The following is a 25,508-nucleotide window of genomic DNA, read 5'->3' as shown; positions in this document are numbered from 1 at the left end:
AGAGTAGATTAAGTAATTCATGGACAGTGGCTAAATTATATATAATATTTCAATCTAATATTTTCCTAAAATTTGTTTAAAAAGTAACTAATATGACAACTTTTCGGGTCGGGTTCGGGCTCTGCTCATCATTGTCGGGTCATTTCGGGTCGAGTAGATTCGGGTTTGGGTAGATTCGGGTTCGGGTCATATTCGGGTCTATTTTAATTCCGGTCGGGTCGGATTATTTCGGGTTTCGGGTTGTTATTTTCGGGTGAGAAACGGATTTCGGGTCGGTCAACGGGTACGGGTCAATTTTGCCGGCTATACTCAAAGTTGTATATTTTAGATTTTTTTTACGATATAGTATTTTTGAGTATTAATTTACTCCATCCATCCCATATTATAGTATCTACTTCATTTTTGGTGGTCAAACTTTAAAATCTTTGACCAAATATTCTCATTATTATATAAAAAAGAGCATACTCATGTGTAATCTTGTTAGCGTCGTTTCAACGTGTACTTTCATAATATCAACTTTTTATATTATTTATTAATACGGAATTGAAGATATTAAAGGTCAAAGTTACATATTGGAGACCTTATAAAAAAGAAATAAACACTATATTATGGGACGGAAGGAGTAGCAAATTGCTTTTCTTTTGCTTTCCTCTTAATCTAACTGAGAATAAAAAAGGAGGTTAAATAGGTGATTTTCACACATGCACCTTGTAGTTTTCTCTTTTATTTTTGTCTCTTTTTCATCCAAAAGTGCTCATATTCTATAAAAAGATAGTGAGTTACGTGCTACTCAGTTACCCATTTAGGTTTCTCTGTGATTCAAAGCGTAGGACGGGAGGAGGATCAACACTATAAAAGGCCAACCAAAAAGCAAGAAAAGAATTCAGATCAAAAAATGGGAGGAGTGGAAGTATATAGGTTCTGGGGAAGTTCATTCAGTATGAGAGTAGAAATAGCTTTACAAATGAAGGGAATTGAGTATAAAATTGTCGAGGAGGATCTGTTTAACAAGAGTGAACAACTTTTGAAATACAACCCAATTCATAAAAAGGTACCAATTATGATTCATGACGGTAAAGCGATGGCCGAGTCATTGGTAATCTTGGAGTACATCGACGAAACTTGGAAAGGCAATCCCATCTTGCCTAGTGACCCTTCTGAAAGAGCTCAAGCTCGATTTTGGGCTAAGTTTGTCGATAATAAGGTAACCGCACAAGCTACTTTGTCTTATGTTCTGAAATTAAACTAATTCATTTGGACGAACCTTTTAGGAAAAATTGACAGAAATAATCCCAACTATGACAGTTCTGCTCAAAATAATCCCAACTTTGGGTTATTCAGGAATAATTCAAACTATTTGGATTATTCTTGTCAATTTTTCCTATGAATAGTTTATTATCTTATTATCGACAAACTATTTGGATTTTGAGCTCATAGTTTAACAATAGTTTGGATTATTCTAGAATAACTCATAGTTGGGATTATTTTGAGCGGAACGGTGATAGTTTGAATTATTCTTGTCAATTTTTCCTTTTTTATTTTACAAGTAGTATTTTTCGCATATGCTATGCGTGCGTGTCGTATTAGCGTCTTTTTTTTTTCTCAATTGGTTATTCGTCAGTGTTATAAAAAACTTGATTCGAATATATATTTTTAATTTTCTTTTATGTTTTTCTTAGATCAATGTTTACTTGATTTTTTTAGTTATTTATTCATCATTATTCAAATATATTTTTTGAAAGAAAAAAATATAAAGCCGAAGAAAACTTGCGCTCAAATAAAGTAGAAGAATTTGTGTGTCAGGTTCGATCGTTGAATATTAATAAAGTGAAAGATTTTGATTTATATAATAGAGTTTACAATATAATAATCAACAATTAGGTTTTAGATTATTTTCAGTATAATTATTAATATGAAATTCATGTTTTTATTTTTTTTTCATTTTCTTATTGTGTCAATCAAGTTATATTGTAAATTTAATTTTTTTTTATTATACTTTTTCACACATATGTAAGAAGAAAAAATCATTCTCCTTTATTTAACATTTTATTGAAATTTCAAATTCATTTTCATTGTTAACTTGTTTAATATATATGACTACTAGAAAGAAGAAAAGATTATTTAATATATATGATAATTTAAATTCATTAAGAGTATAATAGATTTTTTTTTAAGGGGACACCATCTTTCTCCCCCTTCACTTATATCATAGAGTTAAATGGATAGACATGTGATTGTGTCATGTCCGAGTTATAATTTTGCTATTAAAACATACTACCTCCCTTTCTTTTTAATAATTACACTTCACCTTCTCACGTTTATCAATGTAAGTGCTTGAACAATAATATCTCTAAATTTGTATTTGTTACTTTTTTTTTTTACAAACAAGAACAAACATATAATTGTCTTACGATATAATACCTTTTATGGCATGAACAGCTAAACAATGTGCATCCCTAACATGCACTCTACTAACATTCGGGAAAAAAACATGACTCAAATTCTCGACTTATATTATTAATATCCCTAATGATACTAGCAAGTTCCATAGACCCCATTCCTTCATGTATCGCTCGAACCAAATCGACAGCATCCGAATGAACCCTTGCATGCTTACACGACTCAGCTACTATCGCTTTCCTTAATCCATGCAAACAAGCATAACCCTCATGTCAGGGGCGGATCCAGGATTCCAAACTAGGATAGCGTAACTTTACATTACTAGAAACTCAAAAAATCTCTAAAAGGAAAGTCATGGTTTACCGGTTGACAAAGTCCTCTATCAATATAGAATAATCTCCTAATATAATCTCTATCATCTTTATGGAAATCACTCATATTTCTCCTTTCTCGCGGATCTTGAGGAAGATTCTTAATTTCCATTTCGGTTAACCTTTTCACTAATAGAATAAATGCTTATTGTTGCGGTCATTAAGTGGCTTATTGTGGCGGTTGTGGCCGCGCAGCAATTAAGGGAGCATCAATAGGTAATTAATATATTGTTCCGATTTTAAACCGCGACAATATCTAAACATATTGATGCGATTTCTGAGCAAAATCACAGCAATAAGTTTATTTTCATATTAAAAAGTACGTGTTGCTGCGGTTTTGGCTAGAAACCGCAGCAATTGCTTGGCCTATTGTTGCGGTTGTTTCCCAAAACTGCAGCAATAGGTCATAGTATAGATAAAAAAAATATTTTGCCATTTCGCAATTAAATTTGAAAGATAAAAACCATGCAACTAACACATCCACTATCCACCAAATTTGAAGAAAATCTAAAGATGAAATGACATGAATCTCATTAATATATAAAAATAACAAAACTAATTACAAAAATTATAATAAAAACAAAACTATATTAAAAAAAATAAAGAAACTGATCTAAAAAACAAAATAAATAAATAAAAAAAAAATTATAAAACAAAAAAAAAATCTACAAACAGAATAATAGATCTAAAAAAGGAAAAAATAAAAAATCCTAAAATAAAAAATTTGATCTAAACAAATGAGAAAAAGGAAAACAAACAAAAAAAATGATTCATAGCGCACAGTGAACCCTTCCTCGTTTCTCGAGCGAACGAACCAGATGGAGCGCGAGGACCACTAATCAGCGAAGATGGTGAGAAGATGGTGAGTACGGTGAACGAACGACGAGGAGAGTGAAGATGTTGCGCGAAGACCACTAATCAGCGAAGAATTCTTGATCTCAACGAGTCACCGTACGATGAGGAGAGGAAGATGTTGCGCGAAGACCACTAATCAACAAAGAACTCTCGATCTCGACAAAATCACCGACGAACGAGCCGACGGTCTTGATGAGAGGCAATGTTGCAGCCGACAAAAGTGCGCGAAGATCCGGATATGCGATGATGATGAGAGGAGTGAGAGGAAAGAGAACGAGTGAGAGGAAAGAGGCGTGAGATCTGAAGGGTGAGAGGAAGAGAAGGAGTGAGAGAGGCGTGGAGTGAGAGAGGCGAGAGAGGAAGAGAAGGAGTGAGAGAAGCGTGAGATCTGAGGGGTGAGAGGAAGAGAAGGAGTGAGAGAGGCGCGAGGAATAAAACCCTAAGTGACACGCTTTGTCACACCTTTTATATATTTTCTTAATATTTTTTAATGATATTGCTGTGGTTTTTATCAAGAACCTCAGCAATATATTAAAATATTATTTTTTAATATTATTTTAATATATTGCTGCGATTTTTGTCAAGAACCGCAACAATATGTCTGGTCAAATAGTCAACATTTTTCAGAAATTTTCCTAATGAGACCATATTGTTGTGGTTGTAGGCCGAAACCGCAACAATATCTTTATTTTATAATTTACTTTTTTTTACGTGATATATTGCTGCGTATGGATAAAACCGCAGCAATACCACCGCAGCAATAAGCAATTATTCTACTAGTGTTTCAATAGAGTTGGGATTTGAGACCTAGTATGTAAAGCAGCTCCAAATTCTAAGTCTTCATTTTGAGATGGAGGGTTAGTACTTAATGGAGAAGAATTCTGTTGACTTGGTTGAGGGGGAGGAATAGGTGAACTTGAATCAACTTGATTTTTTATTAGGTGCTATCCCTCCCTTGTTTTCTCTTCATGATTATGAGATATAGATTTTTCATTCACTAATCATCAATTCCCACAATTACAATAATAAACTAACAAATTTCACAAATTCCACAAATTCCCAATTTTAACAACATATGATATATCACTCCCAAATTTCCACAAATTCAACAACATGTAAAATATCACTCTCAAATTCCACAAATTCAAATATTCAATAACAATCTTACTTATTCCTCCAACTCAACAAATTCAAATATCCACATTCACAACTACAATAGAAATTTCAGCCCAACTAAACAATAAAAAATGACAACAATCAACCAAAACTCAACTAACAAATCAAAATTTCAACCCAACTAACAATCATACTTCACAACAATCACAACTAACAATCAAAATTCAACCCAAAATTCAAAATTCCAACAATTGTAAATCTTCAATAGTTGGGCAAATGAGTTACCTGAACGACAAACGCTTACTTGAAGCCATTGCCTGTCGGAGTCGGACACTCGGAATGTCGGACTGAGTCATCGACCGATTTACAAAACATAGGTTACATAAAAAAACTACCATTAGAGAGGAAAGAGAAAGAAAGTTAAGAGGGAACTAGGAAAATTAAGGAATCACGAAATTACAAAAACGCACCATTTTCTGATTTTCTCTGAGACTCCAACGAGACGACGACTGAGAGGAGGCGACGTTACAAGTTATATTAATATATTACTCATTTACTCATTGACTTGATAGGTTAATTAATGTAGGAGTCGAATTTATGTGTCAACTTAAGAAGCATAATTACTTCTACTTACAATAAAAAATTAATATGAGCTCGTAGATTAGTTGGTTAGTGTGTTTGTATAAAGTTTTTCTCTAGTTTTTTTTGCCAACATTTTCACGCGGTTTGTGCAATCTAGTCTATAGTACTTTGTTTTGAGTAATTTTTCTTTTACTAATATTCTATAAAAGAAACATGTGTACTAAATATGTTGTTAATTCATCTTATGGTACTTTCAATATGTTATCTTGTATGATTTTTGTTACTACATAATTAAAGATAGCTAAAATGTTGTATATCGCCAACCATGAAAATCAAAATGTACCTCATAGGGAGATGTATTAGCCAAGGTAAGAACGTTCGACCAGGACGTTGTATGTTCTGGCCATGGCGCGAACATCCTGGTCGGACGTTCGCAATGCAAAAAAAAATTCGCCAGCTTTTTCGCGAATGTGGTGGTTGTTGTGCGAAGGGTGACGCGAAGGGACGAAGGATGACCCGAAGGTGGTGGTGGTTGTGTGCGACGAAGGAAGTGGAGATGAGGGTGGTGGAGTGAGGTGGGTGGTGGTGGTATGGATATGGTGTTGAAGAAGGATAGAGAGGGGTAATTTCAATGGAGGTGAGGTGGTGGAGTGAGGTGTGTGGGTGGTGGTGGCAGTCAGCCAGGAGGTGAGCGGTGGTGGTGGTGACACGGGAGGGAGATGATGGTGGTGATTTAAAAATGAAAAAGAGAAAATTTATAAATGTAATTTCAATTTTTTTGGTGGCGATTTTAAGTAATTATGGGGCGATGTATAGATGTTCAGCAAGTAAAACATAGGAAAATTTGATTTAAAGAGTCCCAACTATGGACGTCCTGACAAAAACAGTCCCAACTATCCTTTTTAATTGTTCAGTCCCAACTTTAATCCCCCCCTTTACACTGGTGGTCAAGTTCGACTGATGACTTGCTAAACCGGTAAAAGAAATCCTATTTTCCTTTTTTCTCTTTTTTTTGACCTTTTCTTCCACCTCTTCCTTCAGTCTTTCTCTCTACTCCCTCCTTCCTCCCCACTCCCTCCTTCCTCCCCTTCCCCTATCACCCCTCCTCTTCCCTCTCCCTTCCACCCAAATGACAACCTCTCTCTAACACCCGAAGCCCGTACTACTAGCGCAGTTGCTATTGGTTGCCGGTGATGGGTCGTGCAAACCTTGCTCGCGTCTCTCTCTCTCTCTCTCTCTCTCTCTCTATCTCTCTCCTTTAGCCGCTGCTTCGGGGGTAGGGGAAAGTCTTTCGGGTGCAGGGGAGGTGGGGGAAGGGGAGAGGTTTCGAAGGTTGGGGGAATGTTAGAGGGCAGGGGATGAGAAAGAGGAGGTGGAGGAAGGTAGTGGAGGGGAAGGCGTCTGGAGCAGGGGATGCATGGCAAGGGGAGCGCTGACTGGGACAGAGGAAAGGGGAGGGTAGTGGAGGGGAAGGGGAGGGGTTCTGGTGCAGGGGTTGTTGGGGATGCGTGGCTGGCGAGGGGTAGCAGGGGAGGGTGGATGGGGATGCGTGGTCGGGGAGGGGTGGCTAGGGAGGGGTGGCAGGGGGGTTGGCTGGGGAGCGGTGGCTAGTGGCAGAGGAGAGGGGGAGGGAGCAGTGAAGGAAGGAGGGAGAACGAAGATTGAAAAAAAAAAATGGCAAATTACCTACTACAGCAGGTTTTTTACCTGCTAGGACTACTATTGTCAAACACCCTTCAAAGTTGGGACTGAACAATAAAAAACGATAGTTGGGACTATTTTTGTCAGGACGCCCACAACTGGGATCAATTAAATCAATTTTTCCTAAAATATATGGTAAAATATAATTCATAATGATTAATTATATCAAACTTTATATCAAAATTTTCTCTAATTACAAACAAAAACCAAACCTATTACCAAAAATAATCAAAACTTTATTAAAGAAACTAAAACAAAGACAAAGGAAAGCGAAATGGAAGAATGCGAAAGAAAGTTACAGAGAAAACAAGAAATAAAAAGATCAAGTACGAAAATTGAGAACAAAAATGAAAAAAAATAGTGTTGGTGGTGCAGTCAAGCTAATCCGGTGAAGAGAGCACAAGCTTCTTCGTGCAATGAGAGAAAACTTAATCTGGAAACCAAACCAAACAACATTTGGAAAATGATGAGAGAATCTAACAGGAAACCAAACCAGATTACCTGCTGCTAGAGTTGAGAGACTCTCTGAACTGTTTGAATTCAAGATTCCTAGCGCTCATGTTCTAAAAAGCGAAGACGTAAACAGATGGGTACTTCTCTACTGCTTCCCTTATTGAATTCACAATTGCATCTTATGCTCCCTTCCCTTCTTATTTGTCTTCGACAGAGTCACTGAAATATAAACATATTGCATAAAAAAATCACCTAAAAACCATCATTAGCTCAGTATATAATATCCACTCAAAATCATTATACTTTTCCTTCATTTTTTAGAATTTCCAACAACCCGTTTCAGACTGTTAAAATTTTACACACCCAAATTCCAAAAAAAAGTAACTAAGTCAATTATAATACTAAAAAGATACAATCTTCATAAATATTTTCTTCAAAACATAGCAAAACTGTTACAAGTTAGTTAGTTAAATAAATGAGAGTTGGTTTAGTTGTAAGCAGTATATAAACACTCTTTCTCCTCTTGTATGAAAGGGGTCAACATAATAAAATCTCTCAACTTCTCTCATTATCTTTCTTCTAATTTTCTCTCTCTAAGCTGAAGAACACTCCAGCTTCTCATGGTATCAGAGCACCAACATTATCAACAGATGATCCAGAGTTACTAGATCCAGTAGTGCCAAAATCCAAGGGATGTTCTTGAACATTAGCAACTAATCTTCCAGAATATGAAGATTGATTAGAATTATTCTGAGAAGATTTTGCTTTCAATTCCTTAAACTAGTCTAGTTCACCAACAAGCTGGAAACATAATTCCTTAGTATGACCTTTCGCCTTACAATGATCATAGAATCTTTCAGCCTTAAACCTTTTAGACTCCCTAAAATCTCTCTTATAAGATCTATTTGTGAAGAAGAATTCCTCATGGATAATAAAGCACTCATTTCAGAAGTAGAAGATTCAACACTCAATGATGATTGTTTCTCAATTTGCTGTAAAATTTGGTAAGCCTTATTAACAGTAGAAGAGGATCCATACTCAACAAATTTGTCTTAACAGTATTATATCCAGTGTTCAAACCAGCAATCAATTGAATCAGTTTCCTTAGTTCATCAGCTTCAGCAATCTTCTTTAATAAATTGCAAGAACATTTCAACAAAGCACCACAACTACAATCTGGACAAGGCTCATAAACTTGTAATTTATCCCATATTTTCTTCAAACGACCATAATAATAAGCAATTGAATCATCATTTTGAGACACAGACATCATATTCATGAGAATTTCATAAAGAAGAGGGGCGTTAGATTGACCATACCTCTCTTGAAGTTCTAACCAAAGATAACGAGCAGAAAGAGTCAAAATAAAAGTTTCTGCAATTGACTTTTCCATAGAATACAAGATCCAACCAGTTACCATATAGTCATTTCGTATCCATTTCTGAAGATCAGGAGAATCAGATGAAGGTTTCACAAGAGTTCCATCAATGAAACACGTCTTATTCTTCGCACCAAGCGCCAGCTTCACACTACGACTCCAATTAACATAATTAGCGCCATTAAAGGTAATGTGACCTAGCTGACTATTCGAACTATCACCATGAGAAAGAAAATATGGATCATTGTAATTGATCACGAAATTCAACGAAGCTGAATTCGCTGAATTCGAATTCGGAATTTCAGACATATTCGCAAAATGAATCTTGAGAAAATTTCAAGAAACACAGAAGAATTTCTTCAAGAATGAAAAATTCTAGAAAAATCTTGAAGAAACAGATACTAATACACAATCAACACACAATTGATTGCCAGATTAATGCCAAAATTTAGTAAGAATCAGGCCCATTTTCATATAATCTAACAATTAACATGGTATCAGAGCCAGGGTTGCGGGTCTCGTCTAAACAGGGTATTTGATCGCGCTACTGGAGAAGGATTTATCTGAGTTAAGGGTACTTGAGGGAACTGAACTTTCAAAAAAGTTTCAGTTAGGGTACTGAACTTTCCATGTGTCAGTTAAGGTACTCAAAATGGATGTCTGTTAACTTAAGGTACTGAACTTTGGTTTCTACCGTTATCAGCCCTAAAAATAAAAGAAAAATGTGACATGGCATTAATTAAAAAGAAAAAGGTGACATGACATTAATTATAAAAATTTCAAATTCTTTTCTCTCTCTTCTCATTCACTACTACTCTTTTCTCTCTCAAAAGAATTCATCTTGTTCGTTTCAAATGCACCCAACAAAAACAACATCATCATCATAAATCTCCTTCGTTCTACTCTTCAATTCTGAAATCGACAAAAAATCCCACAACTCTTCTTCAATTACACGCTCAAATTGTCACTTCTGGTTCTGCTACCAATAATGTTTTTCTCTCCAACAATATGATGAATGATTATGTTTCCATTGGTCTAATTTCACACAACTAGAAATTTTTTTACACAATCCTAGAAAAAAATATAGTTTCTTGGACAATTTTGATATCTGGGTTCACAAAATGGAAGCTTTTTTATGAGGCTGTAGAATTATTTGGTGAAATTGTGGGAAGTGGATTACTGCCTAATGAGGTTACTATTTCTAGCATTTTACGAGTGTTTTCTAATATGGGTCTCAATTTGATGGGTAAATCAGTGCATTGTTTCTGGATTCGTTGCGGATTTAGGAATAATGTTGTTGTTGAGACATCTTTGGTTGATATGTATTCTGGTTTTGGGTGCATGAGTGTTGCTCAGAATTTGTTCGATGAAATGCCTGTGAGAAATCTTGTTTCTTGGAATGTTATTATCACTGGGTATGCTAACAATGGGATGGGTGATGATGTATTGTGTTATTTTAATATAATGCGAAATAATGGGATTTCTTTGGATTATTTTACCATCATGAGCTTGATATTGGCTTCTTCAAGACCTAGTCAAGGTAGAAGAAGTATTCGATTCTTCGTTTTACCATTAGAATAGGATATAACAAAGAATGGAAAATCCAAACCGCTCTTATTGATATGTATACGAGTGGTGAATTCATTGATGAAGCTTATGGTGTCTTTAATGAAATGATTGTCAAAGATTGTCAAAGATTGAATCATATATTATATATACCTTCGTGGTCATACTTAATATAGCAATATACAAAGTCAAATTGTCAAATTTATTTGAAGACGGAAGGAGAATAATCATTATATCACAAAGTCAAAGGGTTAAAAATTAGAGCTAAAATTAAGAGAGATGTATACTATTGAAGATTACGAAATATATAAGATCCAACATAGAAAAGAAAATGTGGTAAAAGAGAAAATAAAAAGTAGCAAAAAGTAAAAAGTAAAAAGAGGGTGAGGAATCAGAGGAGAGAGAATAGAGGGTGAGGAATCAAAGGAGAGAGAAAAGAGTTTGGAATTTTTATAATTAAAGTCATGTCACCTTTTTTTAAATTAATGCCACGTCACATTTTTCTTTTATTTTAGGGGCTAATAACGATACAAACCAAAGTTCAGTACCTTAAGTTAACAGACATCCATTTTGAGTACCCTAACTGTTACATGCATGTGAAAGTTCAGTACCGTAACTGAAACTTTTTTGAAAGTTCAGTACCCTTAACTCGATTTACCTTGATGGGATGTCCAGCCCCTAAGAGGATTATTGCTTTGATCTTTCCAGTTAGCTTTGAATTTCTAAGGACACTCACAAGTGAGGGGGTGTGTTGAAACCCATTGAAAAACCACTTGTGAATGTCCCACATTGGAGAAAGAGGAGAGAATAAACCACTTTATAAGATGAGGAGTTACTCCTCCTATTACCAATTGGTTTTAGGATGGAACCTCCTAGCTTGTAAGTGGGATAAACTCTCCTCCTCCCTATTGGGTTACCCAGGCCCATTTTCATATAATCTAAAAATTAACAAAAACATAAAATATATTTATATACTACCGAAACATTATAAAAAAACAGGGGGAAATAAGAAGGACTTGCAATATCAAGGAAGAGAAAGAGAGTACCTGCACGATTTCTCTTAGATTTCGGCATCTTCAAGAAAACTAAGAGGGATGCGGGAGAACAAAAGGGAGAAACGAAAGAAGGAAGAAGAAGAAAGAGGGGGTTGCTTCAACAAGTTTAGAATTCGGCGATTTTGGGTTTGATGAGTCACGGCGACCCAGATTCCGGAGACGAGCATGCACACGAGGATGAGAAATCGTGGACGACAATGAGAAAGGAAGTGGAGGCGAAGCGCAGGTGTTTTTTGTGGTATGGTGGTGATGTTTGTTGTTGTTGGGGGAGAATATTGATGAGGGAAGAAGAGAGACAATGAGAGAGATAGAGAGGATGAGTAATGAGAGAGATGTGAGGATGTGAAAATGAAGAGGCGTGAATGTAAAGTATGAGAGTGAGACAACTAAAGCTTCATGTTATTGCTATGATTTCCCCCAGAACCGCAACAATAGATATAATAAAATTAATATTTTAATTTATTGTTGCGGTTTGCTTCAGAAACCGTAATAATAGGTTAATTCTAACTTCTTTTTTTCTTTTCTCAAGCACTTTATTGATGCGTATAGCTAAAACTGCAGCAATTCAATAGCAGTAATAAAAGATTATTCTACTAGTGCTTGCCACTTAGGTGACTATTTTCCTAATTATGGATCTTTGTAAGCTGCTTCTGGCATAAACATTTTCCAAACTTTATCATTCTTCAGGAATTTTTTAGGCACTAACTTTTTGTTTTAGGCCCTAGCGACCCTTTCTTTTTGGATTCTCATTTTGACTAAAGCTTCTTCCTTACCCTCTAGAGCGTCCATAATTTCAATGTTCACCGCCTGTAAATAGTCATCTCCTAATAGTCCCATTTGTTGGGCTATCCTTATTGATCTTACATTCACTTCAGCTAGGATGACTCGATTGTGCTCATAAACTAAGTTAAAGGGGGTAACTCTTGTTGCTTCTCTTTTAGAGGTCATGTAGGCTCACAAGACATATAGCAGCAACTCATCCCATTTTCTTGGATTGTTGTCTATTAGCTAGTTTTGATATTCCTTTTACTATGATTTTATTGGTAGCTTCAACTTGACCATTTACTTGAGCATAGTAAGGTGTTAAATGCAACTTAACGATCCCAAACTGATTTAGGTAATCCAGCAGGTCAAGATTCCTAAATATTGTGGCCTGATTAAAGGTGATAGTTTATGGAATTCCAAATCTTGTAAAGATTTTCTCTTCCAAGAATTTTATTAAAATCGGGGTATTGATCTTGTTGAAAGCTTGAGCCTCTACCCATTTAGTGAAGTAACCAATCACCACTAGAATGTATCAAAACTTTTTAAAAGATGCAAGGTTAATTTCCCCTTTGGCATCTACTACCCATCCTCCGAAGGGTCAAGGCTTAAGAATGTACTTGAGTTCTGAGGCTGGTGCCCTACTGCTGGGCCTAAATCTCTAGCTGGTATCTTTTGCAACCTTTAGCATAATCTATATAATATTTTCTCATGGCGGGCCAATAGAAGTCATGCTCGTGGAATAACAATCTCATTTTAAGGTCTTTTTGATGAGCTCCACATAACCCTTAGTGAATCTCCGCCATGAGTGTTAGAGCTTCTCCAACATCCACACATCTTAATAGTAAATCATGTTGGATCCAATCTGTATAGTTCATCAAATTATATACAAAACTTGCTGCCATTTTGACTCTATTTGGCACTTTTGTCCCAGTTGCAATATGGAGATATTGGATAATCTCATCTCTCAAGTCCTTTTCCTCTCTTATTATTGAAATTTTGTAGACTTCCAATATATTTTCTGATCCTTCCTGATTAGTCTCCCTAATAGGCTCTCTAGGACTTTCTCTTGGAGAATGATATCTTCATGTTTTGAAGGAATATCCTCTCTAGCAGAGGCTATTTGACACAGTTGATCTGCTATTTTATTTGTTTCTCTGGGATGTGTATGAAAGTGATTTTTTAAAACTGTTTAGACAATTTTTGTGCTTTCTTTGCACACTGTTGTGATATTGATGATATACTCTTGAATTCTTCATTCATTTGGTAAATGACCAACTGAGAATCCTCATATATCTTTACTCTTTTGGCTCCTAATTGTAACAGCATCTCTAGTCTAATTATTAAGCTTCGTATTCAGCTCTATTGTTAGTACATGGACCTGTGAGGGTTACTACTAGCTTAGTTGAGATCTTGCCAGGAGATAAAATATATATCCCAGTACCTGCTGTTTCTCTAGTGTTGGACCCATTAAAGAATAAGGTCCATGGAAGGACATATTCATCAATGATTCCTGAGTCACAACAAGGATGGGTTGCCGAGAAATCAGCTAGAGCCTTACCTTTTACTGCCTTTTATGGCACATATATTAGGTCAAACTGTAGTAAATGTAAACTCCATTTGCTTAACCTTCTTTTTATATAAGGTTGAGATATCATATATTTTATACCATTTGTTGGAGATACTAGTTTTTCTGTAAATGCCATGAAATAATGTATGAGTTTAACTGATGCATCATAGAAACACAAACACCATTTCTCTGTCATGGTATACCTTTTTTCTTTATCATGCATGATTCCACTTAGGTAGAATATGGCTTGCTCATGCCCGTTTTGATTTCCTTGAGTAAGAAGACTATTGATGGAATTTTCACAGACAGATTGATATAGTATTAATGGTTTTCCATTTTATCGTGAAGGAATCAATACATGAGGACTTGCCAAATCATGTTTGATTTGGTCAAATGCCTTTTGATGCTCCTCCTCCCATTTGAATTCTCATTCATGTTTTTTAATTAGCAGAGGTGAAATTTTTTTAGTTTTCCCAACTAAGTTAGCCATGAATCTTCTAACATAATTAACCTGTCCAAGAAATCTTTGTAATTATTTTTTATGTGAAGGTGGCTTGGTTACCAATACCGCTTTTGCCTTATTCTAGTCAATTTCCATTCCATTATTGTGAATGAGGAATCCTAAAAAGTTACTAGCTTCAAATCGAAATGCACATTTGAGTGGATTCATTTTCAGGTGATATTCTCTCACTCTGGTGAATGACTTAACTAAGTGCTCTTTATTTCCTACAAAGTCATTTGATTTTACAAATATGTCATCCACATAAACCTCCATGATTTTTCCAATCATGTCCTTAAAGATTGGGTCCATTGCTCGCTGATATGTGGCTCCAGTATTTTTTGACCCACATGGCATGGCCACATATTCAAATATGCCCAATGCTTTTAAAATCTGAAGGTTGTTTTCTTGCAGTCTTCATGTGCAATCCTTAATTGGCGACATCCTGTATAGCCATCCATAGAAGATATATATTCATATCTTGATGTTGCATCTATTAGTAGATCAGATGCCGACATGGGATATTGATCTTTAGGTGTAGCTTTATTTAGATCCCTAAAGTCAATGTAGATTTGTATTTTGCCATTTTTCTTAACCACTGGAACTATATTGGAGATCCAGTCAGCATATTGCAAAGGCCTTATGAACTTTGCCTTGAGAAGTTTATCTATCTCCTCTTGTGTAGGCTTTGTTAGTTTAGGCACCAATCTCCTAGGACTTTAGGCCATAGGCTCAAATCCATCCTTGATAGCCAGTTTATATTCTACTATTTTCCTATCAATGTCAGGCATCTCATGGTGTTCCCATGCAAAACAGTCTTTAAACTCTTTTAGAATTTCTATTATCTCCTGTTTTTCGTAGTTAATTAATGAGAAGCTTACTTATATAAGTAACACGCGGATTTTCATTGCCCCTAACTTTACTTCCTTTAGTGGATCATGAACCTCTTGTTTAATATCCTCACTCTTCGCCTATACTTTTTCATTCTCCTCTTCCAAGGGTTCAGTTTCGTACAAAGTTGAGTAACATTCATTAGAATATATAAAAAAATCCTTTTGGTGAGTTTGTGATTCAAGTTGTAGAGCAACCTCAATTTTGATAGTAGGAACTGACTTTAAAGAGTCTCGATTAAAAATAGAATTAGGAGATGTAATTAGACAAATGTCCTGCTTGAACCATTTCATACGTGTCACTATTGCACAAAATTAAAACTTGATGGAGTGATGATGGAATAGCATAGTTATTGTGTAGCGAATCTATCTCTTCCTAAACTTGCATTATAATTAGTGTTACTTTCGACTCTAAAGTAACCAATATGATTAGTTTTAGTTCCTTATTTTTAGGATAGACATTCCTTCCACTTTTTCTGATAAACTAGAGAAATCACTTATGTTAATTTGTATATTATGCAAATCTTTTTTAGTTTTCCTAGCTTTCTAAATAGAGAGAGTGACATGATATTAAAAGTAGCTCTGGTGTCCACCAATACTTTACCTAAACGAACTCCCTCAAAATCAACATTTAGAAATAAAGCTTTAATGTGACTATTGTTAACATCAACTGACCTAAAGATTTTATCTATGATTAATTTCTTTAGATTGGCTTTTAGATCAGAGATGTCTTATTAGGCACTTTTATGTGAGTTGCATTTAAGTAAAATGACAAACTTCGGGAAGAATAAATTTTAATGTTACCTTTCCTTTCTTCTTTGTGAACTACATCTGCCCATGATGTGGTGTTAGTATGGAAATCTGATTGATCTTCTAACTTTAGAAACTCTGTTGGTAGCATGACAACACTTTTTGTCAGTGGAACAAGAAAGACAGAATAGGGCTTGAATCAATCAAGCGAGATTAAACTTCAACTATTATGAAACTATATATATTACCTAAACACACTATTCTTTCTCTCTATTGATAATTTGTACACATTGTTAACAAATTTTCTTAGTTAACGCCTGTAATGAGAAGTGCACTACTGCATAAAGGAGTGAGAAGTGAAAAGGCAACACTTGAACTAAAGGAGCTTCTCCAAATCCTTGAAAATGAGATCAAAGGAATGCAGTTTTTTGGAGGAAACAATATTGGATTCTTGGACATAGTTGCTGCAATTGTACCTTTTTGGATCACATGCTTGCAAGCGGCTTCCGGTAAGGAGGTTTTCACAAGGGAGAAGTATCCAAGGATTTGCACTTGGGCCGATCAGATGTTGGGTTGCAAAATTATCAAACAAAATTTACCTGATCACGACAAATTAAACGAATTCTACCGAGGTCACTTTGCCTTCATGAATGCAGAGGCTACCAATAAAAAACCTACCATCTCTACTTTTATTCCTAAACTGTAGAGTGTATTTTAACAACTTATTATATGTATTAGCTACACAATATGGTATATGTTTCTTTTTAATAAGTTTGAGCTAATGACAAAGAATTTGATATTGCTGTTAGCTATATACATGCCTGGTCCTGAATAAGTACAACGTGAGACTCAAAACAAGGCCTCATTTTCAGAAGGCCCTAATTTTTTTTAAAAAAAAATCTTTAAACTAGGTCAGGCCCAATGTACCACACATACCTGATGATTGCATTAACAGACCAGCCACCAGTCTCAAGATTCTCTCTCCCTGCTTACTTTCTCTTTAACAACTGGACTTTCCTCCTAAATATTCTCAGCTGCTGGGGACACACACACTCATGGAAGGAGCTTGTCTAGGCGTCCAACCGTTTGAGTCTCTTAGGGGACTCAAACGGGGGTAATTTGGTCATTGTATGCGTTGGAAGATTTCACGCACGTGTGGCAAGGATTTGCTTGGTACCAATGCTAGGTTATAATGGTACCATTCTCCGAAAATATTGATACCTTGGTACCAGTCCTGATAATAATTTGATACCAATATCAGGTTATAATGGTACCATTGTGTTTTTTTTTTTTGGGTGTTTGAGTCTTTTTTGAACTCAAACAGTTGGTTACCAAGCCTTTCTCCTCATGGAAGTATGAAGCTACTCAAAATTTACAATTTCACATCATCAAAATCTTGTCTAATGGGAAAAAAATTCCTATAATGGCTACAAATTTACAAGTCCCATCCTCTTTCAATTTACATCTAAAATTTTCGAAATTCAAGTAATTGTATTTTGCTTAGTTTAATTTTGATTTATTGATCTCGTTTATAATTTTGACTTTTGCTTGTTGATGTTGGTGTATGTTAATTTCTGATTTATCAGTATTTCTTTATTTTTGTATTATATTGGGTAAAAAATATTGGTTACTTATTTCAGCTTCTGTATTTGAAAAGAGAAGTAGCAATATAAAGTTAATTGAGTCAAGATTCAACTTAAGGAGTTGAAGGATTGTTTACTTATTTTAGTTATGCTTTTCTCAATTTATTAAATAGGATTCCGGACATGAAAAATTTATAAGAAATTGAGAGTTGAAAAACAATTATGCCTTTGAATTTGTATACATTGAGGCCAGAATTTTCAATATCAGCACAAGGCCTTCATATCGTTCGGGCCGGGTGGCTATATATTGTCGCCCATTATATCTCTTAAGGTATATCATTCATATGATTGGTGGTTGTTTTGGGATGTAAGATAACATTTAAGGGGATTAAAGCTAGAAAAGGAAAAAAATTAGAAAAATCTAATAAGATTGAAGGGTTTTATCTTCACCCACTTCATCTTTTCAAAATTTGGTGCTATAAGATGGGACAAAAAGCCATGAAATGCGACCATGAAATATTTGTTGATAAATTTGATAGAATTGAAAATGGACATCTGCAACCCGATAAGGAGGACAACTAGCCTTGGCGATAGTAAGGACTAGGTCATATAGCTTATAATGTGGCATTTTCTCTATCTTTCTCGAATGTGCGGCAACTCACGTGTGCATAACAAACAAGGGGTTCAACATATGTCACAAGAAACCCTAGATCTGTTCTTTTTAAAAGACTAATTTTAATATTAAAATTTTAAAGTTAAATCAATTAAAGTCTTCAAAGTTTGAGTTCCTAATTTTACCCCCACCTAAGGGTGTTAACGAGACGAACAATGACTGAACTTGGGTAGGCTCGACTCGGCTTTGAGCTCGAAAATATTGGCTCGAGCTGAGACAAGACTAGATCATGCTTGACTTGTTAGCATACTGAGTCGAACTCAAGCTCGACTCGAGCCGCCTCGAGGTCAACTTTGACTGATTTTCGACCGGACCAAACTCGAGTAGTTCACGAGCAGGCTTGGCTCGTTAAAACCCCAACCCCTTAGTCACTGTCTCTCCTCTTTTCTCTCTCTCCTCACCGCCACACCTTCCTACCACCAGTTCGCCGTTGTACCATCTCTCCACCCTCTTGCCAGCCCGTCACTTCCCTTCTCTCTTCTTCTACTAAAAACCGTTGCGACCATGACCTTCGCCCCTTTGTCCGACCTCTTAACGAACTCCAAATTAGAACTCATTATTTGATGGACTGCAATAGACTATATTTGTTGAATACGTCACTGAATATCTGACGAATAAGAAGTTGCCCCATCAAAGTAATCATTCCAAATTGAAAGCTTGGAGAACTTAATTGGTTGATAACAACCCTCGACTAGTTTTTTTTTTGTCTAATCCAATCCTTTCTTTCTCTAGCTCCATTAATTGGATAAATGGGTATTTAAAGTAATGTTATTTGGTGAGGTGGGTTGGTGTATTTGGACAAATTAAGTTGTTTTGCTTTGGGGTTGTTTAGAATATCAATCTTTTTTTGTGTTACGAGTTATTAACGATCGAATATTCCGGACAATGCCTCGAGTTTTTTCTTTTTGTAATCTATTGTCTAATGATGACAAATTAATGTCATAGTAATTTTAATAATACACCCTTAAAAGTTTGAAAATAAAAGTAATAGCATGACTTTCTACAAGAAATTGGAGTGGAGTTTATGTCTACAATAGTACATTGTTTTTACCATAAATGTGTTAGGTATCTAACTACTCCCTCTGCTTTTTTTTTTTATTTGCTACATTTACCAAAAAGGGTTACTTTTTTGTATTTGCTACATTTACCAAAAAGGGTTGCTTTTTTTTATTTGCTACATTTCCTTATTAGGAGACTTGGCCCACCAAAAAGTAATAGTATTATATTTGTTTGTCCTCTTTTTCCACCAAAAAGTACTACTTTTTTCCCTTTTCCCACCCTATTTAATGCTAATGGGCTCAAAAAGTACATTTAAAAAGCATGAAAATGACATCTCCTAAATTCTTGTGTAAACCCAAATGTAGCAAATAATAATAATAAAAAAGCGGAGGGAGTACTTGTGTAAGGCTATGTTTGATTCACCTGAAATTTTCTGATCTGAACTTATCTGATCTGATCTGATCTGAACTTATTTTTTCTGATCTGATCTGATCTGAACTTATTTTTTCTGATCTGATCTGATCTGAATCTGATCTGATCTGATTTACAAGATCTTATCTTATATAAAATATATTATTACTATTATATTATTACTTTGTAAATCATTATTATGCAATACATTATAAGATCTTCTTTATAGTATTACTATTATTATCATTTTATTTCTATTACAACTTTTGCACAACTTTTATTAATAATAATAATTATTATTATTATCATTATTATAAGCACATCAATAATAATTATAATCATAATTATTATTATTACTAAAAATAATTATATAACTCAAGTCATTATTTTATAAGAGCACTTATACAATGTTATTTCACACTTTCCCTTAAAAAAAAGTTTCACACTTGAGAAGTCGGCAAACTCAACTCTTTTTTTTCCATATAAAATAGAATAAGATATACAAACAACTATGACTTGAGCAAAAAATAAATAAATATCGTGCAACTTCAAATAGCTAGAGAGATTTGGAATTCGGTAGGAAGAGGTATACCGAATCTAAATTTATAATTTGTATCTCACACTTAGCTTATTTTGAAATGTAATCCGAACTTAGTAGTTTCGTTATCATGAATTTGAGATATCATATTTTATATATTCTTATTTTTGCATCAATCTTATGTTCTTAACACGTGGCTTTTAATTTTCTATTATTTAATAACAACAAAATAACTTAATATAATAATAACAATGACATTTATAATGGTAACAACAAGATTAATAATAATTACCAAGATTAATAATTAATAAGTACAACAACAACAACAACAACAATAATAATTCTTTTGAACAAATGTACTAGTAAATAATAATACTCCCTTTGTATTTTTTTATCTTTCTCACTTAGAATCTTGACACTATTCACAATTAGAGATAATCTTTTAGATTTTTCTCAATATATAAGAAAAAATATAGTCATGTGGGGTCTTGTTTGATTCGTCTCAATGAGTACTTTATTAATATTCAATTATTATAATTTTTATTAATATGTAGTGAAAGATATTTAATAATAATGAGTTTTTAAATATAAGCATGATATGATCTGAATTGATCTGATCTGATCTGATCTGATCTGGTCTGATCTGATCTGATCTGATCTGATCTGAACTTATTTTTTCTGATCTGATCTGATCTGAACTTATTTTTTCTGATCTGATCTGATCTGATCTGATTAGATCTGAAATAAGCAAAAATAAGGTGAACTGAACATAGCCTAAGTCTTTTAATAAGTTATAATCATAAAACCTTATTATATTTTACTTGAAATAATAAACGATGATGTTATGTTGGATTCATGATTAAACTCTCACTTTTCATTTTAAAGGTCACATGTTCGATACCAAAGAGAGTGATATGTGACACCATAAACTTTCTTAGTAACGTCTTCTAATATATTAATATAGATTGATAACTAGATTTATTAATATTGTACTTTAAAATAATAATATTAAATACAAGTTGGTCTAGTGGTTAAAACTTTTAGGATCTAAACTCGAGGTCACGAGATCAAAACATATACTAAGCAATTTCCATTTTTTTTATATTACATGGATTACATGAACTAAAACTCCATAGAGAGAGCGTCACGTGGTGCAGTTCCTTTTTTAATATATGTACTGGTTATCAGGCCCGGGTTATGCCTTGGGTAAGGAAAATTTTCTTTTATTAATATTGTACTTTAAAATGTTAACACTAAATACAACTTGGTCTAGTAATTAAAACTTTAGTATATGAACTTGCGGTCACGGGATCAAATCTTATACTATGCAATTTCTAATTTTTTTTATTGTACATGTATTATATAAAGTAAAACACCCCTAAGAAGAGTGCCACGTGGCACCGTTCCTTGTTTAGGAACGTCTTTTAATAGATTTATATAGATTTCTACTAGTTATTAAAGATGAAAATTGGACTGAGGGAGAGGTGGTAGCTCAGTAGAGTACCACCCTGAATTTCAGGGCATTGCCCAAGGTCTGAATCCTCATCCCAACAATATGTTAGGCATTTACTTTTGTGTCGTTTAGCGTTGTACCTAGCCTCTGAGTTGGTGTGCCCTGTACGCTACTAGTCTAGGCTAGTGATGGCAACGGGTCGAACTTGGACCGTATTATGCATAATCCAACTCCGGCCTTACTTGAAGTCGGATTTTAAATCTAAGTCCGACTCCATAAATCTGAGTCTGATCCGACTTAAAATCCTAACAAATAACTCCGAAAATTTGAGTCTGATCCGACTTAAAATCCTAACACCCGACTCTGATGCGATCTGACTTTTTTTTCGACCCAGTTTTTTAATAGAAAAATCTTCTATAATACAAATAATCTAATTATTACTATTTTTAAATAATTATATGGAAATCATATATAGTACAAATAATCTAAACATTACTATTATTTTTAACAATCATTTCTTCAATGGAAAAATATTAAATAATAAATTACCTTGAAGTCCTAGTCAGATTTACATACATAATACATTAATATAAATAAATAAAAAAAGGAGTAATTGCCTTAAAGTTGGAGTCAGATTTGGATGTTGGATTTTTTTATGGGATCCGACTTTGACCCTCCTCAGACTCGGAGTTGGACTTTCTAAACGAAGTCGGATTCAGATAATTTTGTTGTCAAAGTCAATTTCGATTTGTCCTTTGGATCGGAGCAGACTAGGGTCGGATCCGGACTGGATTACCGTATATAAGCCTATCAGGGGTTAGTCTTTTGACCAATTATCTTTCCTAATAAAAAAACATGAAAATTGGATTGAATTAGATTATGTTATTTAAAAGCAGAATTTTTTTATTTGAATTGGGAATATTGTGAACGGATCTGTTTTCGATCCAGATGTGTGGGATCCGCAAAATCTGGATTTGGCTCCCATTTTTTCAGACCCATCGGATCTGTGGCGAATTCGGATCCGGCCTCTTCAAACGGATATGGATCTAGGTCCGTAAAGATTTGGTCTAGATTTATCTCATTGTCATCCGTAATTATTTGTCAATTCCTTATGTATCATATCATTATTACTCAATCATTTGCCATTTTTATGTCACTTTTCCGCAAACTTACTCATTTTACTCTATATCATTGTTATTTGTCTACTCCTTATATACCATATCACTATTACTCCTTACCGTGTCATTTTTACTTATTTTTGGGTCATTTTTCACCAAATTTGTACAATTTTCTTCTATTTCATTATCACTTTTCAACTTTTTATAAACTAATATCATATCATTATTACTCATTTATATGTCATTATTACTTAGTTTTATGTGATTTTTCAGCAAACTTGTTATTTCCTATTTTATTATTGTTTGTCAATTCCTTATGTATCATATCATTATTATTTATTTCTGTATCATTTTTACTAATTTTTATTTTATATTTATAGCAAACTTGTTTCATTGTTGTTGACTTTTATATTATTTTTCACCAAATTTATATTATTTTTCAACAAATAAACCCTATTTTTTAAAACCAAAGCTAAAAACACAATAATTCAAATTCAACACCTAGTTTCCCCTTGTTTGCATCTCCTCCTCCTTCTCTCTACCTCCCCTTCAGGCCTTCACGCCTTCACGCCCTCTCTTCTTCCAGGTTCAAGGTCCGGGGAATCGACGATGGATTGCTTTTGGAGGCAAGACATCGCCAGCAAAAAGTGTGCAACCAATGAAATTGGAGATCTCAAAAATCTAGAATACTTTTGTGGCCGATTTCAAGAATAAATCTCGAAAATCTGGTTTGAATTTGTTAGATTTGTTGTCGATTTCGTTTGATTTCAAAAATAAATCTCAAAAATCCACGTGATACTCCTCTTAAACTTCTAATACACATGTTAATAATCTCAATAAAAAATATTAATAATATGTAGTTACCAAGATTCGAACACATGACCTTTGAAAATAAAATGTGAGTGATTAACCACCAATCCATTACAATTTCTATACTTAATGTTTCAAAGTAAAACATAATAAAGTCTTATAATTATATGTAATTATAAAAACATGTAGACAAACTGATGCAGGAGCATCTAGCTTAAACAACCAAGGTCTTCTTCTACATGATCATAAGGAGAACATGGTGAAGGAAGTTCAATTTCTAAGCCTAACTAGCTCGGTTTGTCCTAAAACCTTACTTAAGCATCTTTAATTAGGTTAATCATTTGTTAATCTCTACTTAAGTAAGATTAACTAGTACTAATGACACTTTAATCATCATTATGTATTGGTAATCAAGTTTAGTAAGTGATTAACTAGCCTAATTACATGTTTAAGCTAAGCTAATCATGTTTAAGAGCTAAGCTAGTTTAGCTTCTTGTAATCCGGTTCTAAGCAAGCTTTAGGAAGATGTTTTGCTGCCTTTTGGATGCCACCTCCAGCTGAATGAAGACTTAAGGAAGTGTATAAAGCCATGTGAAGTTCACATGGGTGAAAGAAGCCATAGCAAATGAAAGGAGAGTGCTTCATGCCAAGGTATGCTGCTGCCCAGCTCTCCCACGTCCAGCCTACCTTCTTTTTGAACCTTTTGGGCAACAATCATTCCTACTGGAAATGGCTCAAGCTTTTGGGGGATATTTAGTTTAATATATGTACTTTAATATTCCATTGGTAGTTTTTCTGATTTCCAACTTCCAATAGGTTAGCTAAGCTAGTTTGTAAGAGATGTGCTGTAATGGTTGTAATTTTTGTTTCTTCTATTTTATTGGCCTAGTTGGCGTAGCTATAGTTGTCCAAATCAGCTGATTTTTGGACACAATGTAAACAAATATGTTAGCTTTGTACTCCTTTTGGAATTAGATGATTTGAATCGAAGTTGAAACTTTTATGCTCAAAATACTCAGCTGTGTGCTAAGTGTTATTTCCGGTCAGTTTAGACCTTTATCAAATCTTTGCTTAATTCCTTCACTTAAACGTTGATTTAGTGATTGAATCACAAACTAGACTCAAACTAGAAGCTTATTGTCATAGTTTGGTCTTTGATTGGTGGTAATTTGGTTGTGGAAAGTGGTGGTTGTTCAACTAGTTTGAACCGGTTTGATACAAAGCTCTTATGTTCTCTTTCTTTGTTCTTTCTTATTTTCGAATGCTCTTGAACTCTTAATCAATATGTATCATTTGGTATCAGAGCTGTAGGTTGATTAAGAGCATTCTAATTCATCCCATAAACACATTAAACACACACATTAAACCCAAACACAATCCCCCCCAAAACCGAACCTATTCTAAGCCCAAACACACTTCTTTTCTTCTTTCTAGCCTAACTTTCATTGAGGTTGAATCAATCATGAGTGGAGGTGAAGAAAATCAGTTTAGAAGGGGCATGAATTTGAGTGAAGCAAGGTTGGTTGGAGTGGAGAATCAAATAGCCACTTTGTCTGAACAAATGGCTAACATGATGACAGTTATGAGAGAGGGATTTAGAGGATAACTGAGGAGAGAAAATGTGGAGGATGAAGGTGTAGCTTATGAGAGTGATGAGGAGGTTGTCTCTGAGTCTTCAAGGACTAGGAGAAAGCCACGAAAAACAGATGATTTTAGAGACATAAAGTTAGAAGTTCCTGAGTTTGATGGAAACCTTAATCCAGATGTTTATTTGGAGTGGGTTTCAAGGTGTGATAGGATCTTTGAGCTTAAGGAGTATAATGATTCAAAGGCTTTCAAAGTTCTTGTAGCTAAGATAAAGGGAAGAAAGTAGTGGATGAAACCTCAAAAAAATCTGATGTGAAGTGCTTTAAGTGTCATGGTTATGGTCATTATCAAGCTCAATGCCCAAACAAGAGGGTAATGACTCTACTTG

The 25,508-nt window shown here is 34.5% G+C and overlaps 2 protein-coding genes across 2 annotated transcripts; one reads left to right on the top strand and one right to left on the bottom strand.

Annotated features, from left to right (window-relative positions):
- Positions 1–895: 895 nt before the first annotated feature.
- LOC104906851 (probable glutathione S-transferase) lies at positions 896–1,249 on the top strand. Its single transcript, XM_019252477.1, has one exon. It carries the CDS (start codon positions 896–898, stop codon positions 1,247–1,249), a length of 354 nt encoding a protein of 117 aa, XP_019108022.1.
- Positions 1,250–8,096: 6,847 nt separating this feature from the next.
- LOC109136400 (uncharacterized) lies at positions 8,097–9,165 on the bottom strand. Its single transcript, XM_019252476.1, has 3 exons — positions 8,536–9,165; positions 8,318–8,470; positions 8,097–8,228 (listed from the first exon to the last, which is right to left on the bottom strand). The coding sequence occupies exons 1-3, from the start codon at positions 9,163–9,165 to the stop codon at positions 8,097–8,099; spliced, it is 915 nt and encodes a 304-aa protein (XP_019108021.1).
- Positions 9,166–25,508: the final 16,343 nt, after the last annotated feature.

The sequence above is a fragment of the Beta vulgaris genome, chromosome 3 (assembly GCF_026745355.1).
Source record: "Beta vulgaris subsp. vulgaris cultivar EL10 chromosome 3, EL10.2, whole genome shotgun sequence".
In the NCBI taxonomy this organism is placed as follows: Eukaryota; Viridiplantae; Streptophyta; class Magnoliopsida; order Caryophyllales; family Amaranthaceae; genus Beta; species Beta vulgaris.
Note: the sequence above shows the minus strand (reverse complement) of the source record. Positions and strands in the feature narration are given on the sequence as shown.